Source organism: Pseudophryne corroboree, chromosome 4 (assembly GCF_028390025.1).
Source record: "Pseudophryne corroboree isolate aPseCor3 chromosome 4, aPseCor3.hap2, whole genome shotgun sequence".
Classification (NCBI taxonomy): domain Eukaryota; kingdom Metazoa; phylum Chordata; class Amphibia; order Anura; family Myobatrachidae; genus Pseudophryne; species Pseudophryne corroboree.
This window is the reverse complement of record NC_086447.1, coordinates 20,897,939-20,924,924: the sequence shown is the minus strand read 5'-3', so window position 1 is coordinate 20,924,924 and position 26,986 is coordinate 20,897,939. Positions and strand designations below refer to the sequence as shown.

The 26,986-nt window shown below is 51.2% G+C and overlaps 1 protein-coding gene across 2 annotated transcripts; it reads left to right on the top strand.

Moving 5' to 3' along the window:
* The first annotated feature begins 17,350 nt into the window (after positions 1 to 17,350).
* OST4 (oligosaccharyltransferase complex subunit 4, non-catalytic) lies at positions 17,351 to 25,564 on the top strand. 2 transcript variants are annotated; one of them, XM_063919452.1, is made up of 3 exons: positions 17,351 to 17,457; positions 22,319 to 22,453; positions 25,408 to 25,564. In XM_063919452.1, exon 2 carries the CDS (start codon positions 22,320 to 22,322, stop codon positions 22,431 to 22,433), a length of 114 nt encoding a protein of 37 aa, XP_063775522.1. In that variant the 5' UTR covers positions 17,351 to 17,457; position 22,319; the 3' UTR covers positions 22,434 to 22,453; positions 25,408 to 25,564. The 2 variants fall into 2 exon arrangements, with proteins under 2 accessions (XP_063775522.1, XP_063775523.1); XM_063919453.1 differs by lacking the exon at positions 17,351 to 17,457 and adding an exon at positions 17,458 to 17,480.
* The last annotated feature ends 1,422 nt before the right edge of the window (positions 25,565 to 26,986 follow it).

The window sequence follows — 26,986 nt, the reverse complement described above, 5'->3', positions numbered from 1 at the left end:
TGTGCTGAAGTAGACCTGATTTTTTTTCCTGTTATAGCCAGCCATCAGACAGCTGACAAAGTTCCGCTCACTTTCTTCAAATACCGGGTGCACTGACTCACACACTGACATGTGTCGTGCAGGGGGAAGCTTCACTATCCCTCCCTGCGCTCCATAGTGTTTGGGGATGGTGGGTCCTCCGCGCTGTTTGATGTCTCACAGGTGCCGTCCCGCAGTGCTCTAAGGAGGGTGGGGCAAGCAAGAAAGTACTGTCGGCGACAGTGTAGATGAGCGCTAACACAGGGCTTACATTCAGCGTAGGTCCAGACACTCTGCCTAGTATAATTCTGTGGAGCGCCTACCAGTGCCCTGTGCTCTGCCTTCTAAAAGTGCGGTTGCAGATGACCTTTCTGCAATGTTCTCTGCAGTCCAGGTGAAGATGTCTCAGAGGAGCCGGCAGAAGGAGAGCGCTTTCAGGAGCATAGTATACAAATACTTGTGGTCGGCTGGCATCTGCCGGCACACTGATGCATTTGTGATTGGTGGTTGCTGTATTTTCCCCCTCTCAGTTGGCTACACTAAGGTGACGCTGTCCCAACACTCTGGCTCCCTCCTGTTCCCAAAACCTTGCCCTGTCCTTCTCCTCTGTCACCTACAGCTACCTATTTCCTGCTTCCGCTCTGCAGCCTGATGAGCCTCTCCTCCGCAGCTCTGCAGTCATGCGGTATACTGGCCTGAGATCCTGTTTCAAGGTTTAGTATCCGTGGTGGAAGTGCATTAATATAAACTAGAAGGGGAGTGGTATGGGAGAATATGAATGTTGTCTAGGAGGCAGTATTGTGCTGTAGGGGTGTACTGAAGTGTCTCTGGGAAGGGGTATTGTGCTGTAGGGGTGTACTGAAGTGTCTCTGGGAAGGGGTATTGTGCTGTAGGGGTGTACTGAAGTGTCTCTGGGAAGGGGTATTGTGCTGTAGGGGTGTACTGAAGTGTCTCTGGGAAGGGGTATTGGGGGTGATTCCGAGTTGTTCGCTTGCTAGCTGCTTTTAGCAGCATTGCACACGCTAAGCCGCCGCCTACTGGGAGTGTATCTTAGTATAGCAGAATTGAGAAGGAAAGCTTCGCTAATTTTCTCGTAACGATTACCCCGCAGTTTCTGAGTAGCTCCAGACTTACTCAGCCATTGCGACCAGCTCAGTCCTTTTAGTTCCTGGTTTGACGTCACAAACACACCCAGCGTTCGCCCAGCCACTCCCCCGTTTATCCAGCCACTACCGCGTTTTGGAACTCGAACGCCTGCGTTTTTCCGCACACTCCCATAAAACATCCAGTTTCCGCCCAGAAACATCCACTTCCTGTCAATCACACTACGATCACCACAGCGATGAAAAAGCTTCGTAATGCTGTGAGTAAAATACCTAACTGTTGTGTAAAATAACTAAGCGCATGAGCTCTGCGAACATTGCGCATGCGCAGTTAGCGGATAATCGCAGTATAGTGAAAATCGGCAACGAGCGAACAACTCGGAATCACCCCCATTGTGCTGTAGGGGTGTACTGGTTTCTCTGGGAAGGGGTATTGTGCTGTAGGGGTGTACTGAAGTGTCTCTGGGAAGGGGTATTGTGCTGTAGGGGTGTACTGAAGTGTCTCTGGGGAGGGGTATTGTGCTGTAGGGGTGTACTGAAGTGTCTCTGGGAAGGGGTATTGTGCTGTAGGGGTGTATTGAAGTGTCTATGGGAAGGGGTATTGTGCTGTGGGAGTGTAATGAACTGCCACTACAAAAATTCATAACCTGCCGTGGCGTTTGGAACCACGGTTCTTCTCTGTATGCATCGACACGCTGCCTTAACACACCTGTGTGGTGTTGACGAATCCCCAAACGTTGCTTGCCTAAGCACAGCACGGTAGCAGGCCAAAGGCAGAGCTTGGAAACGCTGGTTACACCCTGGGCAGCTGGAGAACGGGGCTAGGTTTCGCCTAGCCCTGCAGGTCACAAGATGAAGCGGTCTTCTTGAGGCAGATGATGTTTAATGCTAAATACAGCCTTCAAAAAGGCTCAGCAATACAGCAAGTTGTTACAGCAGAATTAAACTGGTATAATACACTCTGAAGCTCACAGGCCTCCTCTTTTTATAGTTATACCACAATGCATCTCAGTGGGTAGTTTCCCCCTGAGTCCTTTCCATCCAATCAGGATAACTTACAAAATATAAATAAATTACATTTTAAAAGGATATAAGTGCATGAAGCAATTTCCTCCTTCCTGTCACACACGTTTGGTGTCGTCTTAAACTCCATCCTTTCCCACCTGGCAGTTTAACATTCACTATTTATCACATAGCTTCAAAATACGGTTTGTATTTGATTTCCCAAACAAGTGTTTTTCCTTCCTGCATCTAGCATTCAGGATTCATATATCAGTTATACCAGCTACATAAATACTGGTTTCCATACCCTTACCAATCCCCATACCACTGTACATATGGGATAAGGTAATTCCCTGTGATTAACATCTTTCTCTGAGGAACTCACACCCAGCCTTTACCTGCCGTGCACTGTCCAACATCAAAAAGGTTTTGTCATTCACACATCTGCTAGCAGAGGGCAATTAGCATGCCATTTCCTAGTCACAGAAGATAGGGGATGTTTATTCAGACAGATATAGGGGGTCATTCCGACCCGATCGCTCGCTGCAGTTTGTCGCAGCGATCGGGTCGGAACTGCGCATGCGCTGGTGCCACAGTGCTCCGGCGCATGGCAGTTGTCGCTGCCTAGCGATCGCCTCTGAGACAGAGGTGATCACTGGGCGGAAGGGGCCTGCACGGCGGCGTTAAGCCGCCATTTAGGGGGCACGGTCCGGCCAACGCAGGCGTGGCCGGACCATTGGGGGGCAGGCCGCGGTGGCTGCGTGACGTCTGACGCAGCCGCTATGGCCAGTGACAGCGACAATCAACTCCCGGCCAGGCGCAGGAGCTGCGCTGGCCGGGAGCTACTCCACAAATACAAAAGCAACGCCGCTGTGCGATGCTTTTGTATCTGTGCGGGAAGGAAGGGGCCGGCCTGACATGCGGGGCGGACTAGCCCTGTGCTGGGCGTCCCCCCGCATGTCAGGGAAGATGATCGTAGCTGTGCTAAATTTAGCACAGCTACGATCAACTCGGAATGACCCCCATAGTAAGTGCATTTAAACATGCAGTCATACAACTCTGCACAGAGCACTACATACAACATGTTAAAACACATAATTAAACATATTTTTAAACAGTCCGCGCCCAGCGCCGTAAGTACGTTTAACAGTGGCGCCAAGCGCCTATTGTCCAAATGGTGCCTGGCAGCTGATGATTAAACCCTTCAGTGCCACGGCCACCATTACACATGTGGCTGAGGGCTCTCTCTGGCCACACCCCCTACATGTATAACCTCACCAGAGAGTAAGAGAGAGGACATCACCAAACGAGGGGCAGATAAAGGGGGCTCCCTGGTGGTACAAGACACCGCAGATTATATTTGTGAATGTAATCGCCTATTATGTGACATGAACACCTACTGTCCTTTAGAGAAAGATACAACAGAGATTTAGAAAAAGGAACTTTCCATACTGCTTAAAACAGCTTATGATCAGGGATTGATTTCAATGATGATTCTACAGAAATTGTATAATGAGTTTCCGGTTGTACCGGTCTTTTATACATTGCCAAAAGTGCATAAGGACGCACAGAGACTACCGGGTAGACCGATTATATCTGCCCGTGGTTCTCTGTACGAGCCTTTAGCTATCTTTTTGGATGCCTATTTGCAACCATGTGTGCAACAAACCTTTACGCATTTAGAAGATTCAAATGCCCTTCTTAGGAGATTTCTGTGTATTGAATCTGTACCTGATGAGATGTTAATGGCCACGTTAGACGTGGCCAGTTTATACACCTGCATCCCTCATGGTGAAGGTTTGCAGGCTGTAAGAAGGCTGATAACCGGAAATGTGGCGTATAAGGGCCCAAATGTTGATTTGTTCATACAGCTACTAGAATTCACATTTGCACATAATTTTTTGTTTGAGGATAAATTCTTCAGACAAACCACGGGGTGTGCCATGGGATCGGCGGTGGTGCCAGCCTTTGCCAACACATACATTTGGGAGGTGGAGCGCAGACTGTTTTATGAAAACCCTGCTATAACAAAATGTCTTTTTTTGTATTATCGTTATATTGACGATCTGTTAATTTTTTGGGTAGGTAGTGAACAGTCCTTGAATGACATTATTACAACACAAAATTCGTCTGCCAGTCCCATTAAATTATCCATGTGTTGCAGCCAGACGGATATCAACTTTCCGGACATTTCGATAAGCCTCTGTGAGGGCAAAATTATAACAAATTTGTTTGCTAAACCCACAGACAGGAACATGATCCTAAGATATGATATCTTTCATCCAACTCCAACCATTAAAGGCTTAAATTTCCTGAGAGTATGCAGGGTGACCAATGTAGCAGCTAATCTAGAAGCACACTTGGACATTATGGAAAATAAATTCCTAGAGAGAGGATATCCCCTCTTGTTAATTAAAACAGCAAGAACAAAAATAAGAATTTACTTACCGATAATTCTATTTCTCGTAGTCCGTAGTGGATGCTGGGAACTCCGTAAGGACCATGGGGAATAGCGGCTCTGCAGGAGACTGGGCACAAAAGAAAAGCTTTAGGACTACCTGGTGTGCACTGGCTCCTCCCCCTATGACCCTCCTCCAAGCCTCAGTTAGGATACTGTGCCCGGACGAGCGTACACAATAAGGAAGGATTTTGAATCCCGGGTAAGACTCATACCAGCCACACCAATCACACCGTACAACTTGTGATATGAACCCAGTTAACAGCATGATAACAGAGGAGCCTCTGGATAGATGGCTCACAACAACAATAACCCGATTTGTTAACAATAACTATGTACAAGTATTGCAGATAATCCGCACTTGGGATGGGCGCCCAGCATCCACTACGGACTACGAGAAATAGAATTATCGGTAAGTAAATTCTTATTTTCTCTGACGTCCTAGTGGATGCTGGGAACTCCGTAAGGACCATGGGGATTATACCAAAGCTCCCAAACGGGCGGGAGAATGCGGATGACTCTGCAGCACCGAGTGAGAAAACTCCAGGTCCTCCTCAGCCAGAGTGTCAAATTTGTAAAATTTCACAAAAGTATTTGACCCTGACCAAGTAGCAGCTCGGCAAAGTTGTAAAGCCGAGACCCCTCGGGCAGCCGCCCAAGATGAGCCCACCTTCCTTGTGGAGTGGGCTTTTACAGATTTTGGCTGTGGCAGGCCTGCCACAGAATGCGCAAGCTGAATTGTACTACAAATCCAGCGAGCAATAGTCTGCTTAGAAGCAGGAGCACCCAGCTTGTTGGGTGCGTACAGGATAAATAGCGAGTCAGATTTTCTGACTCCAGCCGTCCTGGAAACATATATTTTCAGGGCCCTGACAACGTCCAGCAACTTGGAGTCCTCCAAGTCCTTAGTAGCCGCAGGTACCACAATAGGCTGGTTCAGATGAAACGCTGAAACCACCTTTGGGAGAAATTGAGGACGAGTCCTCAATTCTGCCCTGTCCGTATGAAAAATCAGGTAAGGGCTTTTACAGGATAAAGCCGCCAATTCTGACACACGCCTGGCTGAATCCAGGGCCAACAGCATGACCACTTTCCATGTGAGATATTTTAAGTCCACAGTGTTGAGTGGTTCAAACCAATGTGATTTTAGGAAACCCAAAACAACATTCAGATCCCAGGGTGCCACTGGAGGCACAAAAGGAGGCTGTATATATAGCACTCCCTTAACAAACGTCTGGACTTCAGGCACTGAAGCCAGTTCTCTCTGAAAGAAAATCGACAGGGCCGAAATCTGGACCTTAATGGATCCTAATTTTAGGCCCATAGACACTCCTGCTTGCAGGAAACACAGGAATCGACCCAGTTGAAATTCCTCCGTCGGGGGCCTTTTTGGCCTCGCACCACGCAACATATTTCCGCCAGATGCGGTGATAATGCTTTGCGGTTACATCCTTTCTGGCTTTTATCAAAGTAGGGATGACTTCGTCTGGAATGCCTTTTTCCTTTAGGATCCGGCGTTCAACCGCCATGCCGTCAAACGCAGCCGCGGTAAGTCTTGGAACAGACAGGGTCCCTGCTGGAGCAGGTCCCTTCTCAGAGGTAGAGGCCACGGGTCCTCTGTGAGCATTTCTTGAAGTTCCGGGTACCAAGTCCTTCTTGGCCAATCCGGAGCCACGAGAATAGTTCTTACTCCTCCCCGCCGTATAATCCTCAGCACCTTGGGTATGAGAGGCAGAGGAGGGAACACATACATTGACTGGTACACCCACGGTGTTACCAGAGCGTCCACAGCTATTGCTTGAGGGTCCCTTGACCTGGCACAATACCTGTCCAGTTTTTTGTTGAGGCGGGACGCCATCATGTCCACCTTTGGTTTTTCCCAACGGTTTACAATCATGTGGAAGACTTCTGGGTGAAGTCCCCACTCTCCCGGGTGGAGGTCGTGCCTGCTGAGGAAGTCTGCTTCCCAGTTGTCCACTCCCGGAATGAACACTGCTGACAGTGCTATCACATGGTTTTCCGCCCAGCGAAGAATCCTTGCAGCTTCTGCCATTGCCCTCCTGCTTCTTGTGCCGCCCTGTCTGTTTACGTGAGCGACTGCCGTGATGTTGTCCGACTGGATCAGCACCGGCTGACCTTGAAGCAGAGGTCTTGCTTGGCTCAGAGCATTGTAAATGGCTCTTAACTCCAGGATATTTATGTGAAGTGATGTCTCCAGGCTTGACCACAAGCCCTGGAAGTTTCTTCCCTGTGTGACTGCTCCCCAGCCTCGCAGGCTGGCATCTGTGGTCACCAGGACCCAGTCCTGAATGCCGAATCTGCGGCCCTCTAGAAGATGAGCACTCTGCAACCACCACAGGAGAGACACCCTTGTCCTTGGGGACAGGGTTATCCGCCGATGCATCTGAAGATGCGATCCGGACCATTTGTCCAGCAGGTCCCACTGGAATGTTCTTGCGTGGAATCTGCCGAATGGGATTGCTTCGTAGGAAGCCACCATTTTTCCCAGGACCCTTGTGCATTGATGCACTGATACTTGGCCTGGTTTTAGGAGGTTTCTGACTAGCTCGGATAACTCTCTGGCTTTCTCTTCCGGGAGAAACACCTTTTTCTGGACTGTGTCCAGGATCATCCCTAGAAATAGAAGACGTGTCGTCGGGATCAGCTGCGATTTTGGGATATTGAGAATCCAACCGTGCTGCCGCAGCACTACTTGAGATAGTGCTACTCCGACTACCAACTGTTCCTCGGATCTTGCCCTTATCAGGAGATCGTCCAAGTAAGGGATAATTAAAACTCCTTTCCATCGAAGGAGTATCATCATTTCGGCCATTACTTTGGTAAAGACCCGGGGCGCCGTGGACAATCCAAACGGCAGCGTCTGAAACTGATAGTGGCAGTTCTGTACCACAAACCTGAGGTACCCTTGGTGAGAAGGGTAAATTGGGACATGGAGGTAAGCATCCTTGATGTCCAGAGACACCATATAATCCCCTTCTTCCAGGTTCGCGATCACCGCTCTGAGTGACTCCATCTTGAATTTGAACCTCTGTATGTAAGTGTTCAAAGATTTTAGATTTAAAATAGGTCTCACCGAGCCATCCGGCTTCGGTACCACAAACAGCGTGGAATAATACCCCTTTCCCTGTTGCAGGAGGGGTACCTTGATTATCACCTGCTGAGAATACAGCTTGTGAATGGCTTCCAATACCGCCTCCCTGTCGGAGGGAGACGTCGGTAAGGCAGACTTTAGGAAACGGCGGGGGGGAGACGTCTCGAATTCCAATTTGTACCCCTGAGATACCACCTGAAGGATCCAGGGGTCCACTTGTGAGTGAGCCCACTGCGCGCTGAAATTCTTGAGACGGGCCCCCACCGTGCCTGAGTCCGCTTGTAGAGCCCCAGCGTCATGCTGAGGTCTTGGCAGAAGCGGGAGAGGGCTTCTGTTCCTGGGAACTGGCTGTTTGCTGCAGCCTTTTTCCTCTCCCTCTGCCACGGGGCAGAAATGAGGAGCCTTTTGCCCGCTTGCCCTTATGGGGCCGAAAGGGCTGCGCCTGATAATACGGCGTCTTCTTATGTTGAGAGGCTACCTGGGGTAAAAATGTGGATTTCCCAGCAGTTGCCGTGGACACTAGGTCCGATAGACCTACCCCAAATAACTCCTCCCCTTTATAAGGCAATACTTCCATATGCCTTTTGGAATCAGCATCACCTGACCACTGCCGCGTCCATAACCCTCTTCTGGCAGATATGGACAGCGCACTTACTCTTGATGCCAGTCGGCAAATATCCCTCTGTGCATCACGCATATATAAAAATGCATCTTTTAAATGCTCTATAGTCAGTAATATACTGTCCCTATCCAGGGTATCAATATTTTCAGTCAGGGAATCCGACCAAGCCACCCCAGCACTGCACATCCAGGCTGAGGCGATTGCTGGTCGCAGTATAACACCCGTGTGAGTGTATATACATTTTAGGATATTCTCCTGCTTTCTGTCAGCAGGTTCCTTAAGGGCGGCCGTATCAGGAGACGGTAGTGCCACCTGTTTAGACAAGCGTGTGAGCGCTTTATCCACCCTAGGGGGTGTTTCCCAACGTGCCCTATCCTCTGGCGGGAAGGGGTATGATGCCAATAACCTTTTAGGAATTATCAGTTTTTTATCGGGAGAAACCCACGCTTCATCACACACTTCATTTAATTCCTCAGATGCAGGAAAAACTACAGGTAGTTTTTTCTCACCAAACATAATACCCTTTTTAGTGGTACTTGTACTATCAGAAATGTGTAAAACATTTTTCATTGCCTCAATCATGTAACGTGTGGCCCTACTGGAAGTCACATTCGTCTCTTCATCGTCGACACTGGAGTCAGTATCCGTGTCGGCGTCTGTATCTGCCATCTGAGGTAGCGGGCGTTTTAGAGCCCCTGATGGTCTTTGAGACGCCTGGACAGGCACAAGCTGAGTAGCCGGCTGTCTCATGTCATCAACCGTCTTTTGTAAAGAGCTGACACTTTCACGTAATTCCTTCCATAAGCCCATCCACTCAGGTGTCGACTCCCTAGGGGGTGACATCTCCATTATAGGCAATTGCTCCGCCTCCACATCATTTTCCTCCTCATACATGTCGACACAGTCGTACCGACACACAGCACACACACAGGGAATGCTCTGATAGAGGACAGGACCCCACTAGCCCTTTGGGGAGACAGAGGGAGAGTATGCCAGCACACACCAGAGCGCTATATATATGTTGGGATAACACTATACAGAGTGTTTTTCCCCTTATAGCTGCTGTTTATATTATACTGCGCCTAATTAGTGCCCCCCCCCTCTTGTTTTACCCTTTTCTGTAGTGCAGGACTGCAGGGGAGAGTCAGGGAGACGTCCTTCCAGCGGAGCTGTGAGGGAAAATGGCGCCAGTGTGCTGAGGAGATAGGCTCCGCCCCCTTCTCGGCTGACTTTTCTCCCGCTTTTTTCAGGAATCTGGCAGGGGTTAATATACATCCATATGGCCCTGGGGGTTATATGTGATGTATTTTAGCCAGCCAAGGTGTTCATATTGCTGCTCAGGGCGCCCCCCCCCCCAGCGCCCTGCACCCATCAGTGACCGAAGCGTGTGGTGTGCATGAGGAGCAATGGCGCACAGCTGCAGTGCTGTGCGCTACCTTGGTGAAGACTGATGTCTTCTGCCGCCGATTTTCCGGACCTCTTCTTGCTTCTGGCTCTGTAAGGGGGCCGGCGGCGCGGCTCTGGGACCGGACTCCGAGGCTGGGCCTGTGTTCGGTCCCTCTGGAGCTAATGGTGTCCAGTAGCCTAAGAAGCCCAAGCTGGCTGCAAGCAGGCAGGTTCGCTTCTTCTCCCCTTAGTCCCTCGATGCAGTGAGCCTGTTGCCAGCAGGTATCACTGAAAATAAAAAACCTAAAACTAACTTTTTCTAAGAAGCTCAGGAGAGCCCCCTAGATTGCACCCTGCTCGGTCGGGCACAAAAATCTAACTGAGGCTTGGAGGAGGGTCATAGGGGGAGGAGCCAGTGCACACCAGGTAGTCCTAAAGCTTTTCTTTTGTGCCCAGTCTCCTGCGGAGCCGCTATTCCCCATGGTCCTTACGGAGTTCCCAGCATCCACTAGGACGTCAGAGAAAGCAATCTCCCAAGACAGGGTTGAGTTGACTAAAGACATCTCACATAAGACACAAGAGGAACTACCTTGAGTGAAGACAAAGAGTTATGGCCCATAACAACGACTGACCCTGATCTGAAAGTATTAAAAAATACCTAGATCATGCCAAGTTACAGGCGTGGTAAAAATATCAAGGATCTGGTAGTCAAAACTGACCTGAGTAAATTTAAAAAAAAAAGCTCCTAAACATTTCCTTAGTCGAGGTAATGGTTGCTTTAGGTGTATAAAATGGGAAAAAATAGAAGCGCTCAACACTTTCTGACACTGTATTCCTGGACCAGTTCACAACCAAAGGGTCAAAAAATGTTTTTTGATATTAAAAAATAATTTATTATGATACAGTATAAAATACACTATACACAAGATATATATCTAACATAAAAACCCTATCCTCACTGAATTGCTACATAAGTAATGTTTTGAACTCACATCAATTGCATATGTGTATCAACAGACAATGCCAACTAGGTGACTAGCAGCAGAGTGATTGTAACAACTGTTGCAGTAATGTTACCAAGGCTGTTGTTTGACACTGTTAAAGGTAAAGTGAAACACAGTTGCTAAATGTGAAAAATAAGATTATTGGGTGTAATCATGGACTCTATAATCAAGAGCAATAGTCTGAAAACGTCTCAAAGTTCCAGGAGCCGATGTAGGTGAAAGTAAATTGTTAAATTACCTCTCCAATAGGGCTGAGAGGTCCCGAGCGTCCTCGGGTGAGTCCGGAAAGCTCAAAAAGGATTGCAGATTTGAAAAGCCGTGCTGGCCGAGATCCCGCTGTTTAGACCTGTTTTCCCTGGGCGTGCGCCGCCCGCTGCAGTGTGTGGGGAGAAACAGGTGTGCGGCTGCTGTAATGAGAAGCCCGCTGCAGGGACCAGATGCTTGGTGGGACGCCTCGATCTCCCTGGACTGGCACCGTCCGTTAGAAGTAGAGGGGAGAGAGGCTGATGGTTATCCACTGACGCCGCACGGAGCTGAGAGTACGGCTTTGTCCTATGCTGGAACCCGCACTGTTTGCTCTTGCGGATGATAAACTGGAGCCGTGCGAAGAGTCCCAGAAACTGCAATCAATCAGTGAGGAATAAGGGGGAGGAGTCCTGAGGCGTTTCGTCACGTGACCCGTGACTTTTTCAAAGTCGGGTCACGTGACGAAACGCCTCAGGACTCCTCCCCCTTATTCCTCACTGATTGATTGCAGTTTCTGGGACTCTTCGCACGGCTCCAGTTTATCATCCGCAAGAGCAAACAGTGCGGGTTCCAGCATAGGACAAAGCCGTACTCTCAGCTCCGTGCGGCGTCAGTGGATAACCATCAGCCTCTCTCCCCTCTACTTCTAACGGACGGTGCCAGTCCAGGGAGATCGAGGCGTCCCACCAAGCATCTGGTCCCTGCAGCGGGCTTCTCATTACAGCAGCCGCACACCTGTTTCTCCCCACACACTGCAGCGGGCGGCGCACGCCCAGGGAAAACAGGTCTAAACAGCGGGATCTCGGCCAGCACGGCTTTTCAAATCTGCAATCCTTTTTGAGCTTTCCGGACTCACCCGAGGACGCTCGGGACCTCTCAGCCCTATTGGAGAGGTAATTTAACAATTTACTTTCACCTACATCGGCTCCTGGAACTTTGAGACGTTTTCAGACTATTGCTCTTGATTATAGAGTCCATGATTACACCCAATAATCTTATTTTTCACATTTAGCAACTGTGTTTCACTTTACCTTTAACAGTGTCAAACAACAGCCTTGGTAACATTACTGCAACAGTTGTTACAATCACTCTGCTGCTAGTCACCTAGTTGGCATTGTCTGTTGATACACATATGCAATTGATGTGAGTTCAAAACATTACTTATGTAGCAATTCAGTGAGGATAGGGTTTTTATGTTAGATATATATCTTGTGTATAGTGTATTTTATACTGTATCATAATAAATTATTTTTTAATATCAAAAAACATTTTTTGACCCTTTGGTTGTGAACTGGTCCAGGAATACAGTGTCAGAAAGTGTTGAGCGCTTCTATTTTTTCCCATTTTCTTTCCAGCTCATCAGCATAGGAGTAACACACTACTCCTTATAGAGGCGCACACACATTCGACACCTGTAATCCCATGTTTAAGACATTAGTTCTGTTTTAATTCATTTAAGATAATTGATAGACATAGCGCAGCAAAATATCTCCCTTCCCCCTTCTTGCTTTAGGTGTATAGGCTGCACCACCTGCAGCTATATGTCGGCAGGCTATAACATTGTGCACCCCCACTCGGCTAAGAAATATACAATCAATTGGCCATTGCCATGTCATTCAAAATTTGTGGTACATGTAATCATGTGCCCGTGTGGCCTCTGCTATGTAGGCAAAACCGAGTGCCAGTTTAAAACCAGAATGAGCCAACACCGACAGGTCATCAGAACAGCTTTAAATACAGGTACTAGTGGCCAACCGGTGGCATGCCACTTTTTTAATTTAAAACATAGCATGGCCACATGAACATATCGTATTATCGACCGTGTACCAGAGTCACTACGTGCTGGAAATAGAGCAAAAAAGTTGCTCCAGCTTGAAACAAGACGGATGTTCAGATTGGATACCATCCGGACAAAGGAATTAAATGAGTCACTGGGACTCAGTCATTTTCTATAGCTAAGAATGATGCTCCTCTTTTTTTTTTAAATATAAAAAGGTGCCTGTGATAGACATTATGATTTAACATTTAGACATATAGACGAAATTAACACATAGGATATTGATCCGTTATTGGTATTATTAAAGGAGCAGAGTCTACATATAGCTTGATGTGGACATCTGTGCAGAGTTTGTATGTTCTCTAATTAATATTTCCTTTAACAACATTTTATGTTCTTATGCAAGGGTATATGTAATTTTTTATGTATTGATATAGATTTGTAGTTCTGTATTGGGTTATTATGATGGTATTGGATGGAGTTAGCATTAATCAGTGCATGGTTTTTAAGATACTGGTTTTAAACACTGTATAAGTTATGCACCTGTTTCACAATATTTTTGCAGCATTGACTGCATCGTTTATTATATTGATATAGACACTTTACACATAGTCAAATTAAAGCTTTATATACCTGTAAGTTAAACTCTCACATATGGCCTAATTCAGACCTGATCGCTCGCTAGTGTTTTTTGCAGCGCTGCGATCAGGTCAGATCTACGCATGCGTATGCACCACAATGCGCAGGCGCGTCGTACGGGTACAAAGCAGATCGTTGCTGGGCGATGAATTTAACGAAGAAACCATTCGCACAGCCGATCGCAAGGAGATTGACAGGAAGAGGGCGTTTGTGGGTGGCAACTGACCGTTTTCTGGGAGTGGTTGGAAAAACGCAGGCGTGTCCAAGCGTTTGCAGTGCGGGTGTCTGACGTCAATTCCGGCCCCGGACAGGCTGAAGTGATCGCAGCGGCTGAGTAAGGTCAGAGCTACTCAGAAACTGCACCAAATATTTTTGTACCGCTCGGATGCACATGCGATCGCACACTTGCAAAGCGAAAATACACTCCCCAGTGGGCGGCGACTATCTGCTCGCAGCAGTGCTAAAACCCCTAGCGAGCGATCAGATCTGAATTAGGCCCATTGATCTAAAGTACTGTCTGTGTAGCAGACTTTTATGCACAATTCCGCTGCACTGTTTATTTATCTCCATGACGACCATGCAATGCCTTGCAGGATCACCGTGGTTATGCAGCCGGTACCCGAGACATCACTTCCGGTGGAAGTTGTGATACCAGAAGAACGGAGAACAGGACCGGGGCGGCGTGGCTGCGGTATCCAGGTGGGGGGAAGTCCAAAGGGGTGAGTGTACCTATATATACGTCACTTTTTGCACAATTGTGTTATCCTGATGAAGGGGTGTATAACCCCGAAACATTGATGTAATGCAGTGTTTTCACTAAAAGTTTAACACTGAACAAGTCTCTGAGTGCCGCCTCGTTCTTGTTGGAGATATAGATATACACTGCTCAAAAAAATAAAGGGAACACTAATATAACACATCCTAGATCTGAATGAATGAAATATTCTTATTAAATACTTTGTTCTTTACATAGTTGAATGTGCGGACAACAAAATCACACAAAAATTATCAATGGAAATCAAATTTATTAACCCATGGAGGTCTGGATTTGTAGTCACCCTCAAAATTAAAGTGGAAAAACACACTACAGGCTGATCCAACTTTGATGTAATGTCCTTAAAACAAGTCAAAATGAGGCTCAGTAGTGTGTGTGGCCTCCACGTGCCTGTATGACCTCCGTACAACGCCTGGGCATGTTCCTGATGAGGTGGCGGATGGTCTCCTGAGGGATCTCCTCCCAGACCTGGACTAAAGCATCCGCCAACTCCTGGACAGTCTGTGGTGCAACGTGGCGTTGGTGGATGGAGCGAGACATGATGTCCCAGATGTGCTCAATTGGATTCAGGTCTGGGGAACGGGCGGGCCAGTCCATAGAATCAATGCCTTCGTCTTGCAGGAACTGCTGACACACTCCAGCCACATGAGGTCTAGCATTGTCTTGCTTTAGGAGGAACCCAGGGCCAACCGCACCAGCATATGGTCTCACAAGGGGTCTGAGGATCTCATCTCGGTACCTAATGGCAGTCAGGCTACCTCTGGCGAGCACATGGAGGGCTGTGCGGCCCCCCAAAGAAATGCCACCCCACACCATTACTGACCCACTGCCAAACCGGTCATGCTGGAGGATGTTGCAGGCAGCAGAACGTTCTCCTTGGCGTCTCCAGACTCTGTCACGTCTGTCACATGTGCTCAGTGAGAACCTGCTTTCATCTGTGAAGAGCACAGGGCGCCAGTGGCGAATTTGCCAATCTTGGTGTTCACTGGCAAATGCCAAACGTCCTGCACGGTGTTGGGCTGTAAGCACAACCCCCACCTGTGGACGTTGGGCCCTCATACCACCCTCATGGAGTCTGTTTCTGATCGTTTGAGTAGACACATGCACATTTGTGGCTTGCTGGAGGTCATTTTGCAGGGCTCTGGCAGTGGTCCTCCTGTTCCTCCTTGCACAAAGGCGGAGGTAGCGGTCCTGCTGCTGGGTTGTTGACCTCCTACGGCCTCCTCCACGTCTCCTGATGTACTGGCCTGTCTCCTGGTAGCGCCTCCATGCTCTGGACACTACGCTGACAGACACAGCAAACCTTCTTGCCACAGCTCGCATTGATGTGCCATCCTGGATGAGCTGCACTACCTGAGCCACTTGTGTGGGTTGTAGGGAGGTCATACAGGCACGTGGAGGCCACACACACTACTGAGCCTCATTTTGACTTGTTTTAAGGACATTACATCAAAGTTGGATCAGCCTGTAGTGTGTTTTTCCACTTTAATTTTGAGGGTGACTCCAAATCCAGACCTCCATGGGTAAATACATTTGATTTCCATTGATAATTTTTGTGTGATTTTGTTGTCAGCACATTCAACTATGTAAAGAACAAAGTATTTAATAAGAATATTTCATTCATTCAGATCTAGGATGTGTTATTTTAGTGTTCCCTTTATTTTTTTGAGCAGTGTATATATATTGTACTCGGAGTGCCCAGCACTCACCTTAATACATCTGACCAGAAATAAACAATGAGATCTTAGGGGGTGATTCCGACCCGTTCACACGCTGCTGTTTGTCGCAGCGGTGCGAACGAGTCGGATCTGAGCATGCGCGTCGGCCGCATTGCGCAGGCGCTTCGTTGCCGGGCAGCGACGCCGCTAACGACAAAAGCGGTCGCAGCAGCGACCACAAGAAGTTTGACAGGAGAAAGGCGTTCCGGGGCGTCAACTGACCGTTTTCCGGGAGTGGTTCAGCAAACGCAGGCGTGTCCAGGCATTTGGAGGGCGGATGTCTGACGTCAATTCCGGGACCTGCATCGCTGGAATGATCGCACAGGGTAAGTAACTCTTACTCTGGTCTACTTTTATGTGAAACTTTTTTGGCATAGCAGGGTTGCACAAGCGTTCGCAGCCCTGCTATGCAGAAATACACTCCCCCATAGGCGGCGTCTTGTTGATCGCACGGGCAGCAAAAAGTTGCTACTTTCGATCAACTCGGAATAACCCCCTTAGTCCATGGCCTTTACAACGCATTGCAGCTTGCAGCCCAACATAAAGGGACCCCATCTCACTGCAAGTCGTCCTCTATCACCCTGATATCTGAGGCCACTGCTGTCACATCAGAGACACATTGCAGCGCTCCACTTAGTAAACAGGTCACAGAGACGGCCTCTTCTCCAATGAGGTAAGTGCGCGGAGCGCTGCCGTCCACGTGAGCATCAGCCGGATACCTCCGGCTGTGCACCCTGGCAATTAAAGCTTACATTAGAGTGCCGGTCTCCCTGACTACATACAGTAGTTTCAGTATCCAGTCTAAGGGGTCTATTCATGAAGCAGTGAAACGTGCGGAGAAGTTGCCCATGGCAACCAACCTGTGTACAAAGTGCTCACCCTCCAGCATCCTTAAACAAGATATCGGTAGAAATTCTGAATGGAGCCGCAGCCCCAGGTAAAGGGGTGTGGCCACAGGTAGATGTTGTGGCCTCAGGTAAAGGGGCGTGGTGCTGCCATAGGAATCTACAGGACCAGGGAGAAGCGGAAATCGGTACAAGGCCCCTTTTGGCCGGTACAGACCATAAAAAAGGGTACTCTGAGCCAACGAGATACGAGGGTATGTAACTATAAGTAGTACGATGGCGGCAGTTGTTTCGGCAGTGACGGCGGCAGGGTGTAGTAAGATGGCGGCAGTTGTTCCGGCAGTGGCGGCGGCAGGGTGTAGTAAGATGGCGGCAGTTGTTCCGGCAGTGGCGGCGGCAGGGTGTAGTAAGATGGCGGCGGGACTTCGGCAGTGGGGGCGGCTGGGTGTAGCAAGATGACGGCGGCTGGGTGTAGTAAGATGGCGGCGGCTGGGTGTAGTAACATGGCGGCTGCTGGGTGTAGTAAGATGGCGGCGGGTGTTCCCGCACTGGCGGCTGGGTGTAGCAAGATGGCGGCGGGTGTTTCCGCAGTGGCGGCGGCTGGGTGTAATAAGATGGCGGCGGCTGGGTGTTATAAGATGGCCGCGGGAGTTCCGGCAGAGGGCGCTGTAAGCAGCAGGAGGAGGAAGCGGGTGACGTGTCCCTCTGGTCGGAAGTAGCTGTGCGACTGCGGAGACCGAGACAGCGAGCAGGTACCGTGCGGCGGGGTGTAGAGGTGTGCTGGGGCCGGGGGAGCACGGAGATGGGGCGGCCAGAAGTATTGGGGTGCGAGGCGCTGGTGGATGAGGTGTGAGGCGCAGGTGGATGAGGTGTGGGGGATCACGAGCTGGTGGGATGTGACGTGTAAGAGGTCTGAAGGTGTTAGGGAATGAGGTGTGAGGAGCCAGTGTATGAAGTGAGATGGTGATGGGATGTGAGGTATCAGAAGCTGTTGAGGTGTGATGGGATGTGAGGTGTGAAGGGCCAGTGGATGAGGTATGAGGTGTCTAGGTATGAGGTGCCGGGTTCACTACGATATGCCGGCGGTCGGGCTCCCGGCGACCAGCATACCGGCGCCGGGAGCCCAACCGCCGGCTTACCGACAGTGTGGCGAACGCAAATGAGCCCCTTGCGGGCTCGCTGCGATCGCCACACTATGGGCACGGTGGCACGCTACGCGCGCCACACTATTTTATTCTCCCTCCAGGGGGGTCGTGGACCCCCACGAGGGAGAATAAGTGTCGGTATGCCAGCTGTCGGGATCCTGGCGCCGGTATACTGTGCGCCGGGATCCCGTCAGTCGGCATACTGAAGACCACCCGAGGTGGGGTTCACTACAATATGCCGGCGGTCGGGCTCCCGGCGACCAGCATACCGGCGCCGGGAGATGTGATGGGGTGTGAGGGATCAGAAGGTGTTAGGTATGAGGTGTGAGGAGCTAGTGTATGAGGTGAGATGGTGATAGTATGTGAGATATCAGAAGGTGTTGAGGTGTGAGGGGCCAGTGGATGAGGTGTTTGGGTGTGAGGAGTCAGAAGTTTTGGGATATGAGGGACTGGTGGATGAGGGTCAGAAGGTGTTGGGATGTGAGGTGTTTCTTGTAAGGATGTCAGGTGTTGGGGTGTGAGGGGACAGTGGGTGAGGTATGAGGTGCCATAAGGTGTTGGGATGTGAGGTTTTGGGGTGTGATGGATCAGAACATGTTTAGATATGAGGGATCAGAAGGTGTTTGGGTATGAGGTGTGAGGGGCCAGTGTATGAGGTGTCGTATATGAGGTGAGATGGTGATGAGATGTGAGGGGCCAGTGGATGATGTGTGGGTGTGAGGGGTCACATATGTGTTGAGATATGAGGGACTGGTGGATGAGGTGTGAGGGTCAGAAGGTGTTGGGTTGTAAGTGGTCAGGTGTTGGGGTGTCTGGGGATGGTGGATGAGGTGCAATAAGGTGTTGGGATGTTAGGGGGTCAGAACATGTTTCGGTGTGAAGGGTATGAGGTGAGATGGTGATGGGGTGTGAGGAGCCAGTGTATGAGGTGAGATGGAGTGTGAGGGATCAGAAGGTGTTGGAGTATGAGGTGTGAGGGGACAGTGTATGAGGTGTCTAGGTATGAGGTGAGATTTGATGGGGTGTGAGGGATCAAAAGGTGTTGGGGTATAAGGCGTGAGGGGCCAGTGTATGAGGTAAGATGGTGATGGGGTGTGAGGGATCCGAAGGTGTTGGGGTATGAAGTGTGAGGGGCCGATGTATGAGGTGAGATGTTGATGAGATGTGAGGGATCAGAAGGTGTTGGGGTGTGAGGAGCCAGTGTATGAGTTGAGATGGTGTTGGGGTATGAGGTGAGATTTGATGGGGTGTGAGGGATCAGAGGGTGTTGGGGTATGAGGAGCCGGTGTATGAGATGGTGATGGGATGTGAGGTTTGAGGGATCAGAAGGTATTTGGGTATGAGGAGAGATGGTGATGGGGTGTGAGGGATCAGGAGGTGTTGGCGTGTGAGGTGCCAGTGTATGAGGTGAGATGGTGATGGGATGTGTCGGGGTATGAGGTGAGATGGAGTGTGAGGGATAACATACCTCCCAACATGACCCTCTCCAGGAGGGACACAATGCTCTGCTTCTGGACTTTTTTCTCAAATTTGTGATTGCCAGCACCTGTTTTGAACAGGTTAATGGATAAGAAAGGTGTTTCAGCACAGGTGCTGGCAATCATAAATTAAGAGGGAAGTCCAGGAGCAGAGCATTCTGTCCCTCCTGGAGAGGGTCATGTTGGAAGGTATGGGATAGATGGTGTGGGGTTGAGGTGTTATGGGGTAGATGGCGTGGGGGGGTGAGGTGTTATGGGGTGAGGTGTTATGGGGTGGGGGGGGTGAGGTGTTATGGGGTAGATGGGGTGGGGCTGTGTGAGGTGTTATGGGGTAGATGGTGTGGGGGGGGTGAGGTGTTATGGGGTAGATGGTGTGGGGGGGGTGTTATGGGGTAGATGGTGTGGGGGGAGGGTGAGGTGTTATGGGGTAGATGGTGTGGGGGGGTGAGGTGTTATGGGGTAGATGGTGTGGGGGGGGTGAGGTGTTATGGGGTAGATGGGGGGGGGAGGTGTTATGGGGTAGATGGGGTGGGGGGGTGAGGTGTTATGGGGTAGATGGTGGGGGAGGGTGAGGTGTTATGGGGTAGATGGTGTGGGAGTGGGGGTGAGGTGTTATGGGGTAGATGGTGTGGGAGTGGGGGGGGGGGTGAGGTGTTATGGGGTAGATGGTGTGGGAGTGGGGGGGGTGAGGTGTTATGGGGTAGATGGTGTGGGGGCGGGTGAGGTGTTATGGGGTAGATGGTGTGGGGGTGGGGGGGGGTGAGGTGTTATGGGGTAGATGGTGTGGGAGTGGGGGGGGGGTGAGGTGTTATGGGGTAGATGGTGTGGGGGCGGGGTGAGGTGTTATGGGGTAGATGGTGTGGGAGTGGGGGAGGGTGAGGTGTTATGGGGTAGATGGTGTGGGAGTGGGGGGGGGGTGAGGTGTTATGGGGTAGATGGTGTGGGGGCGGGGGGGGTGAGGTGTTATGGGGTAGATGGTGTGGGAGTGGGGGGGGGTGAGGTGTTATGGGGTAGATGGTGTGGGGGCGGGGGGGGGTGAGGTGTTATGGGGTAGATGGTGTGGGAGTGGGGGGGGGTGAGGTGTTATGGGGTAGATAATGTGGGGGCGGGGGGGGGGTGAGGTGTTATGGGGTAGATGGGGTGGGGGTGTGTATGGTGTGGGGGGGGTGAGGTGTTATGGGGTAGATGGTGTGGGGGGGGGGGGTGAGGTGTTATGGGGTAGATGGTGTGGGGGGGGGTGTGTATGGTGTGGGGGGGGTGAGGTGTTATGGGGTAGATGGGGGCGGGGCATAGGGTGTTATGTTTCTGTGGGTGCACACATTCTTGTCATTAATCAGACACCGCAGCACTTGTGCCGCCCTGTTGGAGAACAGCTGGGGGTGCATTGTGTGTACAGTGTATATAGTGCAGAGCTGCTTTCTTCTCCCATCTCGGGTGTATGCTCTGCACTGTGTGTGTGTGTATATATAGATGTGAGGTGTTATTGGGTAGATGGTGTGGGGGGGGGGGTGAGGTGTTATGGGGTAGATGGTGGGGGGGTGAGGTGTTATGGGGTAGATGGTGTGGGAGCGGAGGGGGGGTGAGGTGTTATGGGGTAGATGGTGTGGGGGCGGGGGGGGGGGGTGAGGTGTTATGGGGTAGATGGTGTGGGGGCGGGGGGGGGGGGGGAGGTGTTATGGGGTAGATGGTGTGGGGGCGGGGGGGTGAGGTGTTATGGGGTAGATGGGGTGGGGCTGTGTGAGGTGTTATGGGGTAGATGGTGTGGGGGGGGTGAGGTGTTATGGGGTAGATGGTGTGGGGGGGGTGTTATGGGGTAGATGGTGTGGGGGGAGGGTGAGGTGTTATGGGGTAGATGGTGTGGGGGGGTGAGGTGTTATGGGGTAGATGGTGTGGGGGGGGTGAGGTGTTATGGGGTAGATGGGGGGGGAGGTGTTATGGGGTAGATGGGGTGGGGGGGTGAGGTGTTATGGGGTAGATGGTGGGGGAGGGTGAGGTGTTATGGGGTAGATGGTGTGGGAGTGGGGGTGAGGTGTTATGGGGTAGATGGTGTGGGAGTGGGGGGGGGGTGAGGTGTTATGGGGTAGATGGTGTGGGAGTGGGGGGGGTGAGGTGTTATGGGGTAGATGGTGTGGGGGCGGGGGGGGGGGGGGTGAGGTGTTATGGGGTAGATGGTGTGGGGGTGGGGGGGGGTGAGGTGTTATGGGGTAGATGGTGTGGGAGTGGGGGGGGGGTGAGGTGTTATGGGGTAGATGGTGTGGGGGCGGGGTGAGGTGTTATGGGGTAGATGGTGTGGGAGTGGGGGAGGGTGAGGTGTTATGGGGTAGATGGTGTGGGAGTGGGGGGGGGGGTGAGGTGTTATGGGGTAGATGGTGTGGGGGCGGGGGGGGTGAGGTGTTATGGGGTAGATGGTGTGGGAGTGGGGGGGGGTGAGGTGTTATGGGGTAGATGGTGTGGGGGCGGGGGGGGGGTGAGGTGTTATGGGGTAGATGGTGTGGGAGTGGGGGGGGGTGAGGTGTTATGGGGTAGATGGTGTGGGGGCGGGGGGGGGGGTGAGGTGTTATGGGGTAGATGGGGTGGGGGTGTGTATGGTGTGGGGGGGGTGAGGTGTTATGGGGTAGATGGTGTGGGGGGGGGGTGAGGTGTTATGGGGTAGATGGTGTGGGGGGGGGTGTGTATGGTGTGGGGGGGGTGAGGTGTTATGGGGTAGATGGGGGCGGGGCATAGGGTGTTATGTTTCTGTGGGTGCACACATTCTTGTCATTAATCAGACACCGCAGCACTTGTGCCGCCCTGTTGGAGAACAGCTGGGGGTGCATTGTGTGTACAGTGTATATAGTGCAGAGCTGCTTTCTTCTCCCATCTCGGGTGTATGCTCTGCACTGTGTGTGTGTGTATATATAGATGTGTACCCTACACGTGTGTGTGTGTGTGTGTGTGTATATAGTATACGTGTCTATATATTGATGATGTGCTTGTGTCGCCCCCCTCAGCATGATCACGGACGTGCAGCTGGCCATCTTTGCCAATATGCTTGGCGTGTCTCTCTTCCTGCTGGTGGTCCTGTATCACTACGTCGCTGTCAACAATCCCAAGAAGCAGGAGTGATGGAGGACGCCGGGCGCTGTGTAAGTGTGGCGGGGGTCATGCATTTTGTGTCCTTATAACACCGCGCCGCTGCTCATGGGAATAGCCAGTAATAGCATCATTGCAACACACGTGTGAGGTCTGGGGCACCTGGTAACATGAGGCCTCAGTCAGTGAGGATACGTGTGAGACCGACCCCCTCCTGCCCACATTATTTTATTTACTATTATTATCACATGGTGTATATAATGGGGGGGTAAACAGAAAAACATGTGAGGTCACAGAGTAACGGTGCATAGTAAGTACTACACTCACCAGCCATCTGTAGCGTATGTACAGACATTACTATAGCAGCATAGGGTCTGGCCATCAGAGCAGGATTCAGCGCCTCCGTATGGGCCTGCTGGAGACACGGGAACAAGAGTACTGGCCACATGGATATCGCCAGGGCGTGAACGAGAGGGCGCTGTCTTAGAAAGGGGAAGAGGTGAGCTAAAATGGGTCCATGGTGAACAGGCAGCGGAGAGGGGGGCACGTTATGAGGGGAAGGGGTGAGCTGAGATGGGTCCATGGTGGACGAACAGCGGAGAGGGGGGCACGTTATGAGGGGAAGGGGTGAGCTGAGATGGGTCCATGGTGGACGAACAGCGGAGCGGAGGGCACGTTATGTGGAAATGGGTGCATGGTGGATGGGCAGCGGAGAGGAGGACACATTATGTGGAGATGGGGTAAGCTGAGATGGGTCCATGGTGGATGAGCAGCAGAGAGGAGGGCACGTTATGAGGGGAAGGGTGAGATGGGTGCATGGTGGATGGGCAGCGGAGAGGAGGGCACGTTATAAGGGGAAGGGTGAGATGGGTGCATGGTGGATGGGCAGCGGAGAGGAGGGCATGTTATGAGGGGAAGGGGTGAGCTGAGATGGGTCCATGGTGGATGGGCAGCGGAGAGGAGGGCACGTTATGAGGGGAAGGGGTGAGCTGAGATGGGTCCATGGTGAACGGGCAGCGGAGAGGGGGGCACGTTATGTGGAGATGGGTCCATGGTGGACGGGCAGTGGAGAGGGGGGCACGTTATGTGGAGATGGGTCCATGGTGAACGGGCAGCGGAGAGGGGGGCACGTTATGTGGAGATGGGTCCATGGTGGACGGGCAGTGGAGAGGAGGGCACGTTATGTGGAGATGGGTCCATGGTGGACGGGCAGTGGAGAGGGGGGCACAATATGTGGAGATGGGTCCATGGTGGACGGGCAGCGGAGAGGGGGGCACAATATGTGGAGATGGGTCCATGGTGGACGGGCAGTGGAGAGGAGGGCACGTTATGTGGAGATGGGTCCATGGTGGACAGGCAGCGGAGAGGGGGGCACAATATGTGGAGATGGGTCCATGGTGGACGGGCAGTGGAGAGGGGGGCACGTTATGTGGAGATGGGTCCATGGTGGACGGGCAGTGGAGAGGAGAGCACGTTATGAATGGTTACTAAGCTTTGCTATAGAGATGTCTTTAGGGCATAGTTATAGTTGGGAGCCTGGGGTAGAGAGGGGACAGGAAAGAGTGGAGGAAGTTTTGGAGAGGAGGAGGAGCAGAGAGGGTGGGTGACAGTGTGTGCTGAGACATGGGGTTGGGGATACAAGGGGAGGCCGCAGTGGTTTAGTGTCCTCTATGTGAGGAGCTGGGAGCCAGTGCGGAAGGTTACAGGAGTGGGGGGGGGGGATGCTCTATGTAAGGAGAGGGCAGTGGGGAGCGATTAGAGCGAGGGGGGCAGAGAGGAGACGATTACGGTAATGGATCAGGGCAGATGGAGGGCCGGACCGGGAAACGTTCAAGAGGTGGAGACAACAAGCTTTAGAGACAGCTCCTCGGGTGTGGGGAGTGCAGCATAGGGTGAGTAAGGGAATGGGGGTGTGTAATTACACCGCAATGTGTCACTGCGCACTGTGTGGTCTTTCTATGGGACGTAGTTGGGGACAGTGCGACACTGTGGAACAGACCGGTTGCTGCTTATTACATGTGGCCAGCATTTACCGACATGCAGGGTTATACTGAACTGCAGATTCCCTGTACAGTGCCTGGATTATAACTGACCGGTTACTGCTTATTACATGTAGCCAGCATTTACCGCCACGCAGGGTTATACTGAACTGCAGATTCCCTGTACAGTGCGTGGATTATAACTGACCGGTTACTGCTTATTACATGTAGCCAGCATTTACCGCCACGCAGGGTTATACTGAACTGCAGATTCCCTGTACAGTGCCTGGATTATAACTGACCGGTTGCTGCTTATTACATGTAGCCAGCATTTACCGCCACGCAGGGTTATACTGAACTGCAGATTCCCTGTACAGTGCCTGGATTATAACTGACCGGTTACTGCTTATTACATGTAGCCAGCATTTACCGCCACGCAGGGTTATACTGAACTGCAGATTCCCTGTACAGTGCGTGGATTATAACTGACCGGTTGCTGTTTATTACATGTGGCCAGCATTTACCGCCACGCAGGGTTATACTGAACTGCAGATTCCCTATACAGTGCCTGGATTATAACTGACCGGTTACTGCTTATTACATGTAGCCAGCATTTACCGCCACGCAGGGTTATACTGAACTGCAGATTCCCTCTACAGTGCCTGGATTACAACTGACCGGTTGCTGCTTATTACATGTAGCCAGCATTTACCGCCACGCAGGGTTATACTGAACTGCAGATTCCCTGTACAGTGCCTGGATTATAACTGACCGGTTACTGCTTATTACATGTAGCCAGCATTTACCGCCACGCAGGGTTATACTGAACTGCAGATTCCCTCTACAGTGCCTGGATTACAACTGACCGGTTGCTGCTTATTACATGTAGCCAGCATTTACCGCCACGCAGGGTTATACTGAACTGCAGATTCCCTGTACAGTGCCTGGATTATAACTGACCGGTTGCTGCTAGCGCAGGAGACATGGTACGCCAGGCCCTCTGATCTCATCTCTGTTTTCTTTCACAGGTTGGACATTTCGGACGCCTCCCAGCGGTTCCCGTATCCCACCCTGTCGGCATTCCTGTCTGCTCACTATAATGTACATATATTTTCTATCATTAGTGTCTCTTGTATCGGATACGGACGTTTGGGAGGGGGAATAAACCTGAAGGATGTAGTGTGATCGTCCTCTTGCCTCTCTGCTTTATGGGTCTGTATGGGATATATAAATGTACACAGTGCCACCAGCTGGAGAAGGCAGGGTACTGCACATCATTCAGTCCTGACCTGTACATGGCTGGGGGGGTGGTCTTCTGTATACCGGCGATCGGGCTCCCGGCGCTCAGTATACCGGCGCCGGGAGCCCGACAGCCGGCATACCGACACTTATTTTCCCTCGTGGGGGTCCATGCGCGCCACCGTGCCCGTAGCGTGGCGAGCGCAGCGAGCCTGCAAGGGGCTCATTTGCCCTCGCCACACTGTCGGTAAGCCGGCGGTCGGGGTCCCGGCGCCGGTATGCTGGTCGCCGGGAGCCCGACCGCCGGCCAGCCGTAGTGAACCCGGCTGGGGGACAGACACCCACATACGTGGGGAGGTGAATGTACTGCACACGCCAGGGCACATTGTGGAAGGAATACTTTGTTCTGGTTGCCGGGGTACATATTAACGAGTAAAGGAGGATTTCCCAAACTCCTCCTCAATGCACCCTAACAGTTCAGGTTTTAAGGATATCCATGCGTAAGCACAGGTGACTGATTATGTCTTAAGTGCCGAAACGTGGATATCCTTAAAACCTGGACTGTTGGGTTGACGTGACGGTTGCGTTTGTGAAACCCTGGAGTAAAGGAATTTAACGGTAATAGATCTTAATTAATTGAGCAGTTTGTTACTAATGGAAGGCAGAGTTTCCCAGAAATCTGGCAGTGTCCGGTGAACACCTGAATGATTCTCTGGGTGAAATGAGAGATCCCCCGATGCTTTGGGACCCGTCAGGGCCACAGCCTGGATTGTATCCGTAACAAATAACACTATAATAGTGGTTCCCAAACGCAGTCCTCAACAGTCCAGGTTTTAGGGATATCCCTGCCTGTGCACAGATGGAACAATCAAAGTGACTGATAAAGTCACCTGTGCCTAAGCATGCATATCCTTAATATCTGGACTGTTGGGTACCACTGCACTATAAGCGTAGACAGAAGCTCTGTGCCGGAGGAGAGGACAGACCTGAAGGAAGGTAAAGTGTGTAACAGGCTCTCTTACTGATCAGAGGTGCTGGTTGCTGACCGCACACTGCCATAGAAGTGTCACACTGGAGGTAATAATGGCCGCTGTAGCTGATGTCAGGGGGGGGTGGTTGTGGTACGGTGCCGGCAGTCAGTCACTATTATAATAAATGGTTGTTTGGCTTCATGCAGCGAGACGCCAGCCATATGTTTCTTCACATTTCAGGAAGCGCGGCGAGGGTACAGGTTTGTGCTGACGGCTGCCAGATAACGGTAAACATCCAACATATAGCACAAATATAACCCAAAAAAACGCGTCGACGATGTTGCCCTTTTGTAGCTGCCGACCTATGAATCCACACATCATATAATCACCACCAGTC